Source organism: Carassius gibelio, chromosome A3 (assembly GCF_023724105.1).
Source record: "Carassius gibelio isolate Cgi1373 ecotype wild population from Czech Republic chromosome A3, carGib1.2-hapl.c, whole genome shotgun sequence".
In the NCBI taxonomy this organism is placed as follows: domain Eukaryota; kingdom Metazoa; phylum Chordata; class Actinopteri; order Cypriniformes; family Cyprinidae; genus Carassius; species Carassius gibelio.
In genome coordinates, this window is record NC_068373.1 from 10,848,173 (window position 1) to 10,860,817 (window position 12,645).

At 38.4% G+C, this 12,645-nt stretch overlaps 1 protein-coding gene across 1 annotated transcript in view; it reads left to right on the plus strand.

The window, feature by feature from the left end:
* The first annotated feature begins 6,141 nt into the window (after positions 1–6,141).
* The window catches only part of LOC127946511 (rap guanine nucleotide exchange factor-like 1), a 33,752-nt gene continuing 27,248 nt past the window's right edge, over positions 6,142–12,645 (plus strand). The window contains exon 1 of the mRNA XM_052543136.1: positions 6,142–7,187. Coding sequence (XP_052399096.1) covers positions 6,806–7,187 — 382 coding nt within the window. The 5' untranslated portion in view covers positions 6,142–6,805. The remainder of the gene's footprint in view (positions 7,188–12,645) is intronic.

A 12,645-nucleotide genomic window follows, 5' to 3' on the forward strand; every position in this document is an offset into this window, starting at 1 on the left:
TCATAATCAGTTATCGTTCGTGACATAAGTATTTTCTTTGTCTGTGCATTCCTAATTTTGTCATTCATTCATGTCATTCCCAGTTGCAGGACCTCATCTGGCCTCAGAGTTAATTTATTTAAGGGTTCATTACCCCCTAAATTCTCCTGTTGAGAGCACAGAAAACATGATATAGTCATTTGCAGCACTTGGATGGCCAGCCTAATGTTGTTGTGGGGGTTCTTGTGATGAAGTCAGACTATGCATGTTAGCATTATGTCAGTCATCTTCAGAGAAGTTGATGTGACTAAACGGCATGACAAACACTTGACCAGGTCCTTCTTTTGACACACACACACACACACACACACACACACACACACACGTCCACATCTGACAGCTGGCCTAATGCTGTGTACTTCCTTGTACAAAAGGCCACAGAAACCTCAGAGTTAGAGGTGGGATAATGCGAGAGACGACATGTGGTGAGATAAACAGGGGGAAGCCACTAACCGGGAGATGTACTAGAACAGATAAGTGCATAAATTTGGAGAGAATGAGTGTGTTTATTATGTTAGTTTTTTGACCAGTGGATGACTGCATGGTTCACCCGATTTGTGATTTCCACTTCTCTGCAGAATGGTTTCGCTCTCATTTCCATGGTGACAATGAGGACCTATACTTACACAGAGCTAAATTTATACCAGGAGTCTTTTTTATGGCCTGCTGTTTTGAACTTGCAGACAGGCTGAGTGAAGTCACACATGTCTCATATTCAACAGGGTCATATAGGATGTAGCTAAAGTGCATTTCACACTGCCTAACTTCAGCACGTGCAGTCAGTGTAATGTCACAGACGGCAGAAATACTCATTCTGAGGTTTTTGCAGTGCACAGTCATCACATATGATGTGTGGAAGAAGATCTAACCACAGCTGGGTGGGTTCATCACACAGTTGAAAATTAAACAGTCGACCAAATGCAGATATATGTTTTTAAAGAATAGTTCACCAAAAAATTTAACTATGAAAATTTGCTCACTTTAAATCCTGCCAAGATGTAGATGAGATGGAGAAATTTAGCATTACATCACTTGCTCAACAACGGATTCTGGATGGATTTGCTTACAAACACACAGCTTTTAGATTCACAAGACATTAATTAGTGGGCTGGAGTAATGTGGATTATTGTGATCTACTGTTTGGACTCTCATTCTGATGGCACCCATTCACTGCAGAGGATCCATTGGTGTACAAGTGATGTAATGCTGAATTTCTCCAAATCTGTTCTGATGAAAAACAAACTCATACATCTTGGATGGCCTGAGGTTGAGTAAATGTTCAGCAAAATTTCGTCTGTGGGTGACCTATTCCTTTAACCCTTGCACGTTTTTTTTATTAATTTTTTTTACATTTTGAATATTTAATATTTAAATCGTAGCTTCATCGTAATGGTATGAAACTTGGTGACTTTTATGGCACTTGGCATGTGAACTAAAAAATTGAGGGTATGATTCGAAAAAGCTAAGTGCTCATAAGAAAATTACACTCATGGTTTCAGTCAAAAATGACCAACCATAGAAAATTAATGGGAAATGGCAAAAAAAAACAAAAAAACAAGTAAAATAAAGAATTTTTTTGAGTGTACAATCTACAATTCCCCAATGATGCAGAAAAAAAAATTGCATAGCAATGAAGGGGTGGAACTCTAAAACATCTAGAGTGCAAAATCAACACATGTGCGGACAAACACACACACACACACACCCCTATGAACTGGTGTGCCTGTAACACAGCAACTATGTAAAATAAAACCAATAATTCAACAACAATTTAGTTTAAAAAAAAAGTGGACAGCAAAGAAGGCGTTACACTCTAAAACATCAAGAGTGCAAAACAGACACATTCACTCACACACACACACACACAACTATACACACTCAAATGAACTGGTATGGCTATAACCATATAACCAAAATGAGACAGAAAACTGAAATAAGAGGTTAAAATCAGATCAGGCCCATATAGATTTTTATGTTTTGTATAACAAAATGCTTTCTGTATTCACGTTTTAATGTAGTAACAAAAATTCAAAAACTGACGCTTCAAATCAACATTTAAAACAACAAAAAAACTTGCAAAAAGTCTTTGAGAATGCCTAAATATATATTTAAATCAAGCGGCAACCTTCCGCTTCCTCTCTTGAAACCAAAGCCCCTTTCACACTGCACGTCGGACCCAGAAAATTGCTGGAACATTGCCCGGTCACCTTCTGTGTGAACACAAACATGTTCCGGGATTGATTCCGGCACTGATCCCAGGTCGGGGACCTAGTAACATTGCAGTGTCCAGTCCCGGAATGAGCGCTGTGTGAACAAAAGCCAGAACTAATGCCGTAAATGGTGTATCGTAGTGATGACGCATGTTATCACGCGACACTTTTAGTGGGTGCTTTGAGGGCAGATCAATGTTCGCGACAAAACAAATATGTGCAAACTATAATGAAGCAGAGATCAGGTAGTTCCTCACTTTCCACACTGAAGCTGAGATCATTCGCCAGTTTAAGTGAAAGTTAACATGCCTAGCGTTTTCGACTCGTACATTACACGGCACACCCTGATGTCACATTTACATTTAATCATTTAGCAGACGCTTTTATCGAAAGCGACTTACAAATGAGAAAAATAGAAGCAATCAGATCAACAAGAGAACAACAACAGTATTCAAGTGCCATGACAAGTCTAGTACAGTTAGTCTAGTACAGAACATGTAGCCAGTGTTTTTTTTTTTTTTTTTTTTTTTTTAAGAATATGATAAACAAGAAAAGAAAAGGTAATTACTAGTATTAGTTGGTTAAGTGCTGGCAAAAAAGATGAGTCTTTAGATGTTTTTTGAAAATGAGTAAAGACTCAGCTGTTCGAATTGAGTCACGTGTCATTACGGGACCTTTACAGGTTGTGTGTGAACGCTCGCACATATTTCGGGTAATCACCGTCAGTGTGAAAGTGCAAAATCTAGTGACCCGGAAACAATTGCTGGGACACATTACCCGTGTATTTTCCAGAATCGCAGTGTGAGCATAGACAGTAAAAGAAATGGACACAGCGACCCCATTGGAACTCAATTGAGACAAATGAAGCCCAGTTTTAGCGTTTTTTAGCACTTCCGTTTCTGACGCGCAGACTCAAACGAAGCTTGAAGATGTCAGCAACCTGTCTGACAGATGTAAATCTTCTAGTAGCTGTGCGTGCAAACTGCCATCGTTAATCTTGCAGAGACGGCGAGCTTGAGCGGGGAGTTTTTTGTCGTGAGTGAGCAGGAGTAAGTATTCGGATTAATTATTTTGTATAGTATTTTAAAATGTAACGCCAGTACGCCATATTAAGTTAATTGCCTGCGAGCTTCTCCACCTGTCTGTACGGTAATGCGACAGCGAGCCGAGTGGTTATGACGCAATCGTTAGCCTATTTTTTACAAAAACTGTTTATATGGGGCCATAATGTAACATAGAAGGTAATGGAGCCCTTTATACATTGTCGTGTATCTTTAGAAATAAATAATGGACAAACAGAGTCTTTAAACGCCTCAGATGTAAAGTTATTCGCTGTCAAAGTGACGCCAAAATGAATGGGAGTCAATGGGAATGCTAACGCAAGTGAAGTTCTGCTAAAAGATGGCAGCCCCCACCCGACTTCAACTTCCGGTCGAGTTCCTTGCCCCTTGAGTGTGAGGGGCTCAACAAGGAAGTGACTAAAACTACACTTGATTGACAGGTGGATTGCTGTTGCTGTCACCGACGTCGAGCTAGTTGGGTGTGGTTTCACCAACAAGCTCCCGCCTTTTTGGCCATTTTCGATGTCGGTAACACTACCAGGATGGCGACTGCCGCCTCCACCCTCCTTTGGCTTCAAAAACGCTCTTCGGAAACTAATGGTGATGTCACGCAGTCCATGATTTAAATCCACAACCTAATAAAAGTAAAATATGATGTATTAGAATGACTAGCCAATTCAAAAGCCTCTCCATAGATTCCTATATAGGCATCTAATGGTTACACCATGAAATTACAGGTTTTTCTTTCTTTGCTCTCACCAGGAGGTGCTAATCTGACTTTTAAAAAATTATGTTAAAGGCCTAGTCTCTATTTTTTAATCAAAGATAAAGCATTGTTTGAACTTTTTTTTTAATTAGAGAAATAAATATTTTGTACTGTTTTCAATGGGGAAAATGTATCACAGTTATTGCATAAATATCGATTATTACCATAAAATTCTCTCAAAATACAAAAAAACGTATTATTGAACAAGTTAAATTTCCGGGATCCATTCACTTTTGATGGCGAAGACCATGAGTGTGACTCCCAAATGAGGAGCGCACAAGAGTTAATACTATCCCGAGATAACTGCTGTACAAGATAAGCAACAAAAGATTTAGTTTTATGCAATACTTTTTTTTTGTTTTTGAGGTTTATTACAGAAAGCCAGGCCATACGGGTTATGTACAACAATAGTTTATTGTGTTTTATAAACATATAAAATATATATATAAAATAGTTAATCTATTAAGAAGATTCTGTTCTGTTCCCACTATTCTGTATTCAATTAAGTGCCAGCATAGTGTGTTAACTGGATCCCATATTTACAACTCATAGGTGTCTTGGGATACTGTTTCCTGACAGACATTTGAACAAGACAACCACGCAGGCCTCCTAAATGTAACTTAATACTGATAATGAAGTTGCTTACCCTACTGGCTCATAAACCACTTGTACCTTGACCAGGCCTGAGGTCTGACGGTGCCTGAGCGTGTCTCCTAATAAGTGCCTTTGATTAAATGCAGTGCTCGTGTTCATGAAGTAGTTGTGGAGGAGATAACTCCTCTTTGTGCTTTCCAGCTGCGCAATTTGAAACCATACAGCTGGCGAACTGTAGACCTAAAGGACAGCAAGGCACATGCTAACTGTAATTGATACAGAACTTTAGTCTCAGGTGGTTCCTTAATGAATTTTTATGCTTTAAAAATTTGTTTATTTTATGTTTTAAAAGATAGACATAAGGACTAAAATATGTTGCTTTTCTACTAATATGCGGCTTTTTTTAAATTCTACGTATTATTTGTATTGTTTTTATTTCCACTATTTCTAAAATATAGAGGTAATGCAAATGCACAAAAAGTTATTTGTCATTCCTTACAAAATATACTATAAACTTTTAAAAATAAAGGCCCAAAATTGTTTTTAGGGGGGGTTGACCATAGAAGAACTGTTTTCGATTCCCAAAAGAACCTTTCAGTGAATAATTACACACACACGCACACACACACGTATATATATATATATATATATATATATATATATATATATATATATATATACATACATACATACATACATACATAAATACATAAATACACACACACACACACACACATATATATATATATATATATACAGAAATATATATATATATGTATACAGTATATATTTTTATATATAATCTGTGTGTGAAGATCAATTAAATTACCAAAATTACTTTTTCCCACTATAAAGAACATTTTGTGCAATGGTATTAAAACAGTTCTTCATCGAACCAGAGATGCCAAAACAATACCCATATTTTAAATGCCATAATAGTTCATGTCATAATAGTTTACTTAATAGTTTATGCCATAATTGTTTACTTAATAGTTTAGGTTCAGCAGGTAAAGTGGGCATTCTTTGTTCTAAATATTAATTTAAACACTTTAGGGGTAAGTAGTTGCCTTTTACTAATTTAAACTGTTGCATATAAATATTGTAAAATGATATCTAAGCTTGAGACACATAGTACAAATATAGTGGTAGAAACATGGTATTGTTGAGCGATAACGATTGCCAGCAATAAAGTGAATAGCAGGATAATTCTTCAATATTTCGATAGGCCTATAAAAGTCCCATTTTGACCTGGATGATTAAAACAAATGGAAATGCTTATTCTAATGCTGAGCCTTTGGCGCACATGTGGGCTCTTGTTAGTATATGAGCTTGTGACTGCAATTGCTGCGATTCAAAGCAATTGAGCAATATCTCTTGACACCACCAATAACACAGGCACTCAGCTGCAGAGAAGGCGGGTGCACAGAGAGAGAGAGAGAGAGAGAGAGAGAGAGAGAGAGAGAGAGAGAGAGAGAGAGAGAGAGAGAGCTCAGTATTTGTGCGGACTCGTGGCGCAGAGACACTCGGTACCGTGAGAGAAAAATAACTACGGATACCACTGAAGCGGGCAGGGATCTACAGACACGAAATCCTCATCAGCATCGCGTCGCGTGTCTCGTCTGCGACAGGAGCCTGTTTCCTTCGGTAGACGATTCATTTATATGGTTCGGCATCTTGGCAGAGACTGGTTTGTATGTATATGCATTTTTAAGATACACCTGCTGCTCTTTTAATCTTTTTTTGTCTGATTATTCGTCTAATTAACTCATCGATCAAGGCTTCGTTGACAGTGGCAATGGTAGCTCGCATATAAGCCTTCTTCTTCTCGAGCTGAAGGACTGCAGTGGAGGACGGGTGTCCCTGGGACACGTTTCGATCTTTTTTTTTTCTTAGCGTAGTAAGGACTCGATCAGCATCCACTTGTGTAACCTGAACACTGAACATGGCCGTGTTTTATTCTTGACACCTTAACACTACGGAGAATCATTTCTTCAGGCATTTTTCCTATCCGAGTTGGGATCCATCATCATCCAGCTATGATGTAGACGCTCAGGTCCATACGGTCGTCATCACTGTTCATTATTGAGTATTAATTAGGAGCAATCCAGGGCCTTCTTGCGATTTCTGTCATCAAAATGCCGGCTGGAATGAAGCCTCTTGAAAAATTCTTAAAGAAACAGACCAATGCACTCACTCGGGCGGGTGGATTTGGGGAGAAGGCCACCGGCACCGGGGCATCCAGGCGGCGGGCCAGCCTGTCCCGTGTGGTGCCGTTCTTCAGGGAGACTTCTCCCGAGAGCGGCCCGGCGAGGGAGGTGTTCAGCCCGGAGACCGAGGAAGCGCCGTGCTGGCCCTCCGCCACTGCGGACATCAGGAGTCCGTCGCTGTCCAGTGATGAGCAGAGCTCCGAGGCGAGTCTGGACACGAGCTGGACCCCGCTGCCCGCGGACACGCCGGACAATCTAACGCTCGCGCTGCTGGATAGTGTGGCAGGAAAGCGCTTCGCCAACTGCACAGGTGAGACGAGTCCGTTTCCCACGCTCACGCTCCACTGACAGACGTTCTTGGCGGGTCTTTGAAGATCATTGCGTTCGTTTTAGAATGTTGTAACGTTACTAGCATCGTTCCACTGTGTTGCTATGGTGACCGTTAACGGCGCATAGTTGTAGTAGTGGGTTACAATAATAATCGTTTCCGCAATTCCTTTTCACGATTATCAACAGATCGCTAATTTTGGCGATAACCGCTATTACCGTGCTCTTTGAATTCACTTCCTTTTTTTATATTTAGACGAATTTGATGTATGTAGCGCAGACATTAATTGCTAGCCTACTGCATAAAATTTCAATAGCAGGCTAATAATCAGTGTAGATATTATGTAATCCAGACTGAAGTTGGATTAAAGTGGACCGAAACTATTTCAAACGTTTGTAAACGTGTTAATGTTTAGTATCAGCGCCATATTTGTTTATGAATATTTAAAGGAGACGTAGAGTTTATTGTATGACTCTTATGTGATTGAATCACTGATCTATATTAGAGATCATACATAGATCAGTGGAATAAATACATTTTTCGTAAGATGTGTTCCTATGTTTATAAAGAAAGTGACATAAACAGTTTCAATCTTGAATAGCTGTTTGGTTTGAATGAAAATGTATCGCCAGATCATGATAATGCCATGTCTGCAAATGACTTTAACCATTAGCTTACTTTTATACTAGATTTTTAATTTGTTAGTCGTTTTGTTTCATGTAGTAGTTTTTTGTGTCATGCCACAAAATGTTTTTAAGATGACGCATTAACAATTTAACTTCATATAGTCAATATGAAAGAAGACAAAACATTTTACTTTGGGAATGTGGTGTATTTTGGAGAAAATTATTATGTTCAACAAGAAAAAATGGCAGGGCGTTAATTTTATTTAAATTGTAATTGATTAAATTGTGAAAAGTGTCGTCGAACCAGAATGGAACCAGACTTTAATGTTGCAAGAATAACCAAACTGAATCCCTTAGATTTTCTGGCCTCACAGCTGGATTTTCAGGAATCTACGGAATCTTGACAACTAGTCTCTTACATCATATAATGCAGTAGCACTTCTGTAATTTACTTTAGTCACTACCCCTATGGTTACAGATGTTAGTCACTGCTATTATGAAAATAATTAGTTCATAAAGACAGTATATGGGCCAAATGAACAACACAATTTGAATTTCACACCAAATATTAGGCATAATCTTTACATCCATAAAGTTATTTTTTTTTTATGCCATGACATATAGTAATTCGGTTAAACAAAGATATATAAAAAATTTTAAACTGAGGAAAATAATTATTGTTTTAGCCATGATTATTTAATCTATATGTGCATTTAATACTCTCTTTATTTTACCGAAATGTGGCATGACACTGACAGTATTCCACTGTATTCAAGAAAGGCAGTCAAAACTTGTCGTAAAACTTAAGTTTAATTGAGAACTGACAACACTTAAAAGGTCACACCAAAAATTCTCAAATACTGTCATAAAACAAAATGTTTTCACATTATTCAGAGGAAAATCCTCAAACAGGGTGGTGCTTAGGTAATTCCTTGGCTATGGGAAAGCGAAAGAAAATGTTAAATGTTTCAGGTGCTTTCCTTTCTGTCTTTCCTCAAATTGGTGTTATGGATGTTTCATGAACCGTCGTTACCACCCACATACAGCACTGAGCACCTGTATGCAGAAAACACCACAAACCAATCAATTCCTGTAACAAATGAGGGGATTTCTATTGTAGACTCAGACAAAGGATGTTTTACAGGGAAATGACACACTGTGATGTGTAGTGATGGGAATGGGGTGTCTTTAACAAGTGCATACATGTTACCTGTTCCTGTAAGAGCCAGGACTTTTGTGCTATGAAGAATGGCTCTCCCACACATTCATTGTCAGTGATGCTTTGCCGCCATAGTGCAGCAGTTCACATTGCACATGTGCATTAGACTGTTTTTGTGAAGTAACCATGGAAACTGGAGGGGTTTCGACCGTATGCCAGTGCGTAAAGAGAGAATTATGCTTGATGTAAAATCAATGACCAGACGGACCATTTGCATGGTTCAATGTGTTTTTAGGATATGCAGTTTCTGGAAAAATGTCCCGTTTTTTTTGGACAAGGTAAATGATGATGACTGTTCAACCTGTGTGAATAGTTGAAAGGTGAGGAAAGGTTTTGTGCACATCAAGCTGAGTTGAGGTAAACTGTATGTGTAATAAATCAAAAGCTAAAAACACAGAGGCTTTTTAAGGACATGTTGGATTTTTGCATCAAAATGGACCTCCTTAATTTGTAAATGTGGCTTGAAATATTAAACTTTTGAGGCCAAAAGTTCACTCAACATGTTTAATTTCTTTTCTAAACACATGTTATTAGAGCCCTTGATAAACTGATGTCTCGACCTAAACTGTCATTCATTTTCATTTTGTACACTTGACAGCTCATGTCGCTCTTCTTCCTTTGGAGGTGATTTTAAGCAGTTTATCTCAAACATCTGCTCTATATCTAGAACAGATCAGAGAGATTTCAATTTCATGTCACAGACAGAGACATTTGGCCTCATTCTCAACCTGTTTTACTTGTGAAGGGGGATGCCTTGCCTCTAGATAAGGCTGACATTTTCTCAGCAATTTGTTATCCAAGCCCGGGAAAACTTTAAAAAGTGCCACTAATTCTGGATTAGCCAACATTGGGCTTGCAGTTTGTCTCATCTAGTGTTGTTGTCCGAGGGAAGTCCACTGATCCAGGGTCAAGAGGTAACGCACTGAAATAAGACACTGCTTGCATATCAGTTCTGATGCACAGTCAATCTATCAGTGTTAAGACAAACAGGCCAGCTGTTGACTGAATGAGTCATAGTGAGCATTTAGATTTTAAAGAGCATTTTGTGCAATAGAAAGGTTCCATAGATGTGAAAGGTTCTTCATGGAACCATCAATGCCAATTAAGAACCTTGATTTATTTATTGTTTTTAGAGTGTATATAGTTTTAATACCGGTATATCCTGGATATTGTATTGTGCTATTTAGTGCTCTTCCAAGACAGAACTTCTAAAAAAACAGCTTTATCTCAGGAATGTGCACGGACACCTCATGAGTGTGTGTAATGACTGCTAGTGTGTAATGGAGTGATTTGGTAGGGCTCATTGAACCGAGATTAGCAAGTCGATCATTACATAACTTTGTTTACCTTTAGCCCTTCCAGTTGTGAGCCAGAGGCATCAGTAATTCTGTCGGCTGGCGTGTCAGAACAAAGTTCCAGTGGGCAGGGCAAGAGCAGTGTAATGGCTGTGATTCGTTAGTGGTGTTAGTTGACAATTTTAGGAATTTTTCCTCCACTTTTATGTGCCGAGGGGTGTGGCTCATACCGTCATGCTTTAAAGCTTTTTTTACTGTCAATAAAAATGTTCTATTGTGATAAAGGTTTTGTTTATTAAAAGGTTTGGAATGTTATCATGTCAGCCCCTGCTGGCAGATGCTGTAACTACACTATTTGGCTGCAAATAGCATCTGTTTTTACATTGATGACTATTTCAAATTATATTGAATATTGTTTTACAAATTCTATATCTATCTATCTATCTATCTATCTATCTATCTATCTATCTATCTATCTATCTATCTATCTATCTATCTATCTATCTATCTATCTATCTATCTATCTATTATAGCAATAGCCAAAAATACATAGTATGGGTCAAAATTATAGTTTTTTCTTTTATGCCAAAAATCATTAGGATATTAAGTAAAGTTCCATGAAGATATTTTGTAAATTTCCTACTGTCAGTATATTAAAACGTAATTTTTGATTAGTAATATGCACTGCTAAGAACTTCATCTGGACAAGTTTAAAGGCGTTCCATATTTAGATTTTTTTTGCATCCTCAGATTTTCAAATAGTTGTATCTCAGCCAAATATTGTCAGATCATAACAAACCATACATCAGTGGAAAGCTTATTTATTCAGAAATCTGTTTTAGGAATTGACTCGACTGGTTTTGTGGTCCACAGTCACATATCTTTTTTAATAAAATACTTATCACAATGTAAATCACATTGCTGCATGATTTAAGTTTCACAGTTAGTTTGATATGCATTTGACTAAAAGAACCGGTTCAACAGAGTCATAAGTTTGGGAATCAGACTGCACAGTTTGCGCTGTGTTTATGATGCACTAAAAATATTCGACTCAGATGAATCACTCGTTCAGGGCAACTTACATATCAGTCCTGATGCACAGTGCAGTGAAAGTTTGATTCACTAAAAATAAAAATAAAAATTGTGTTCCTGTAGCTCAACTGGTAGAGCACTGCGCTAACAAGCAAGCAAGCGCAAGTTTGGGGGTTCGATTCCCCGGGAACACATGATATGTAAAAATTGATAGCCTGAATGCACTGTAAGTCGCTTTGGATAAAAGCGTCTGCTAAATGCATAAATTTAATTTAAATGTAATTTTAATTTAAAAAGAACCACCATTCTGTAATTGGACTTCAACACTGATTTTTGTGCTGTTAATTCACTCAGGTAGCATTGCTGCAGCTTCACTGAATATTTACAGGCAGAATGATGCATGTGTGAATATCACGAATGAAGCCAATCGTCATTCTGTATTAATTTTTTTTTTCATAATGAATGAAAACTCGATCTTTGTTCGAGCCATACTCTTAAAAGCCTTTCACATCTCAAGGTCGTTGGCAGTGAAGGTTTGGGACTGTGTGCGTTCTCGTGGTGTCAATCAGCATTTTCATGACGTCATTGTCCTGTGGTTCCACAATGATGCCATTTGCAGCTGGTCCAAACCAGATTTCTTCTGGAATTATTATAGCTGATTTGCCTTTTCATCATAAGCAAATTAAGGCAAAAAGAGATGTAGGTAGTCTCTGGACTGAGGCCTGGTTGTGTAAGGACCACCCCACTCTCCACGTGCTGCTTTCCTGTGGGCCGAAACTATCCTGAGGGTGTTTTAAAGAATCAGCAAGTGTGGAGAAAGAAATAAATGCATGGAGGGAGAGAGAGAGGTGTGCAATCAGAAAACGTGTATTCGTGTAGGAGGAACGCTGGCATTTTTTTTATTGAAAAGAGTGAGAGATTAGAGTGGAATGACTGCCCACACACTGGCCTCCCTTTGCAGGGCTTTACATAACATCCTACGGAAAAGTGAGATATCGCTCTTTTGTTTTGCGGTATCACCCTCTCGCCCCCAACCCCCTTCATCTTGATACTTAATGGTTAGCCCACTCGTTTTGTGCTTATCCATGCACCTGGGCAGCTCTCCGCTGAAGAGAAGCTGTGCCGTCTACCCCGACTGTGCTTTTTAAGTATGTTTATTTTGATGTTAATGCTGCAGATTTGATTTGATTTGTGGAGGGGGTGGTAGTATATACACAGTAGGGCATTTTCAAGTGCTTGTTGTATTTTGTGATGAATGTGACTCGTTT